At 50.3% G+C, this 2,090-nt stretch overlaps 1 gene segment (V, D, J or C); it reads right to left on the reverse strand.

Moving 5' to 3' along the window:
* Positions 1-245: 245 nt before the first annotated feature.
* LOC116273481 lies at positions 246-1,579 on the reverse strand. The segment is given in 2 exon segments: positions 246-1,036; positions 1,154-1,579. Coding segments are annotated over 2 exon segments (300 nt in total).
* Positions 1,580-2,090: the final 511 nt, after the last annotated feature.

Raw genomic sequence — 2,090 nt, forward strand, 5'->3', positions numbered from 1 at the left:
TCTTTATTTAAAAAAAAAAAGGAGCTGCCGGGTGCGGTGGTTCACGCCTGTAATCCCAGCACTTTGGGAGCCTGACGGGGGCAAATCAAGGAGTTAAGAGTTTGAGACCATCCTGGCCAACATGGCAAAACCACGTCTCTACTAAAAATACAAAAATTAGCTGGTTGTGGTGGCAGGCGCCTGTCATTCTAGCTACCCGGAAGGCTGAGGGAGGAGAATTGCTTGAACCTGGGAGGTGGAGGTGGCAGTGAACCGAGATCACGCCACTGCACTACTCCAGCCTGGTGACAGAGTGAGACTTCATCTAAAAACAAACAAGGAAACAAAAAACAAAAGAAAAGGTCTGAGCAGATTTTGAGCTGGGATGAGGGGTGAGATCCAGGGTCTAACTTGGGTGGAAAGATAAGTAAAAAAGGTTCATATTGGAAGGCAGATTGGTGTGGCCAGAGTGTTAAATGCTACACACAAGATTTCCTGAGGCACAAACGAACTGGAAGATACTTGGAACAACTTAAACTTGACAGCATCTGTCCTGCATTCAAGTTCAGGCACAGTCTCATTCAAGACAAAGTCAGGACATGGGCTGCAGGTGTCTGGGCAATTGTCACATCCAATAAATGACAGTATTATAGTCTGAGATTTCTGCCGAGGCCCTCCGGAATGCTCAACTGAGTGTTGAGGCTCAGCTGGACATGTTGCCCCCACGGGTTCCTCACTAGACACAGGAGGTTTGTGCACAGGGAGGCGATGGCTGCTGGTACAGAGATTCACAGCTGAGTCTTCTAGCTGCAGCATGACCACATGAAGGTGTACACAAGAGCTGTCGGCATTCAGGTGTGACACTGTGTTGGCACAGTCTCGTTTTGAATGAGTTCCTTATAGTTGTAGTGAAACATGAACTCCAGGGATTTCTTAGCTTTCTGTCGGTACCAGTACATAGAATCATGTCCCAGATGCTCACATTTCATTGTCCTTTTACTCCTCATTGCTGTGACCAGGTATTTTGGTGTCTGGGTAATTCCAGTATCTGTGGGGCCTGTGAAAATAAGAAGCCAAATTCAGATGAAGCATAAGACAGAATCTTCTGAGGCAGTTCCATGAAAAAACCAAAAAATTCCAGGACAGAAATGTCCCACCTCTATCCAGGACTCACCTGAGACAATGGACCACACCACAGTGGAGGCTGCAGCCCATGGCAGGGTCACACGGGCAGAGGCGTGGGGACCCTGAGTCTCCCTGCTTGGCATTCTGGTCTTGTGGGTGTGCTTCCCTGGCCCTGAGACACGGGCTGCTTGGGAAGTCTCCGCTCCTGCTGGTGTCACTGTTAGTGTCTACAGCTCACACTTCCTCTTTCCCTTTCAAGCTTTGTGCAGGCACCTCAAGAGGTGGGTTTAGACTAGCTTGTCAGGGCAGGTGTGCACGGCAGCTTCCTCAGACAGTTGGTTTTTTCTTAGCCACTGCCCGTCCTCCCCATAATGAATAACTGGATCTCTCCTTCCTCTTTCTACTTGTGGCTCCCCTCCTCCCCATCATACAGACCCCTTCCCTTTGGGCAGATGCCTTCCCCATATCTGTCTTGGACCTAGGACGAGCGCACTCCGGCTCCCCTCTTTCATTTCAGTGAACTCCAGGAGGCCTCCTCACCCGGCTCAGCTGAGCCCTTCCCTGGGGCCAGCTGTGCTTAAGTTTAAGACCCAGTAATGTCATGCCAACTAGGGAGGAAGCACCCTTCAGTGGGTGCTGAGGGGGCACGAGAGGAATAATCTGTGACCCCTACCCCCGGGGAGCATCTCACCTACTTAGGATGACAGACCTGAACACAGACTCGAATAACAGGAGGCCCTCCAAGCATGAGCAGAAGGACTGCAGAGATGAGGCTACGCAGGTCCAGGTGGAATGGACTTTAGTGTCTTCATGTTGTCTACACATGATCTCTCAACTAGCACAGGAGCAAACTCTGATGCCAGAGCATTTGATTCCTTCCTTAGTCCTTTCCTCCCTTCTGCCTCTCTTCTCCTCCTTCCACTTGACTCAAGAATGTCCCTAAAGTCACAGCTCCTCCTGGTGGTGAAAGAGGCACATGGCCCTCT

Source organism: Papio anubis, unplaced genomic scaffold, assembly GCF_008728515.1.
Source record: "Papio anubis isolate 15944 unplaced genomic scaffold, Panubis1.0 scaffold750, whole genome shotgun sequence".
In the NCBI taxonomy this organism is placed as follows: Eukaryota; Metazoa; Chordata; class Mammalia; order Primates; family Cercopithecidae; genus Papio; species Papio anubis.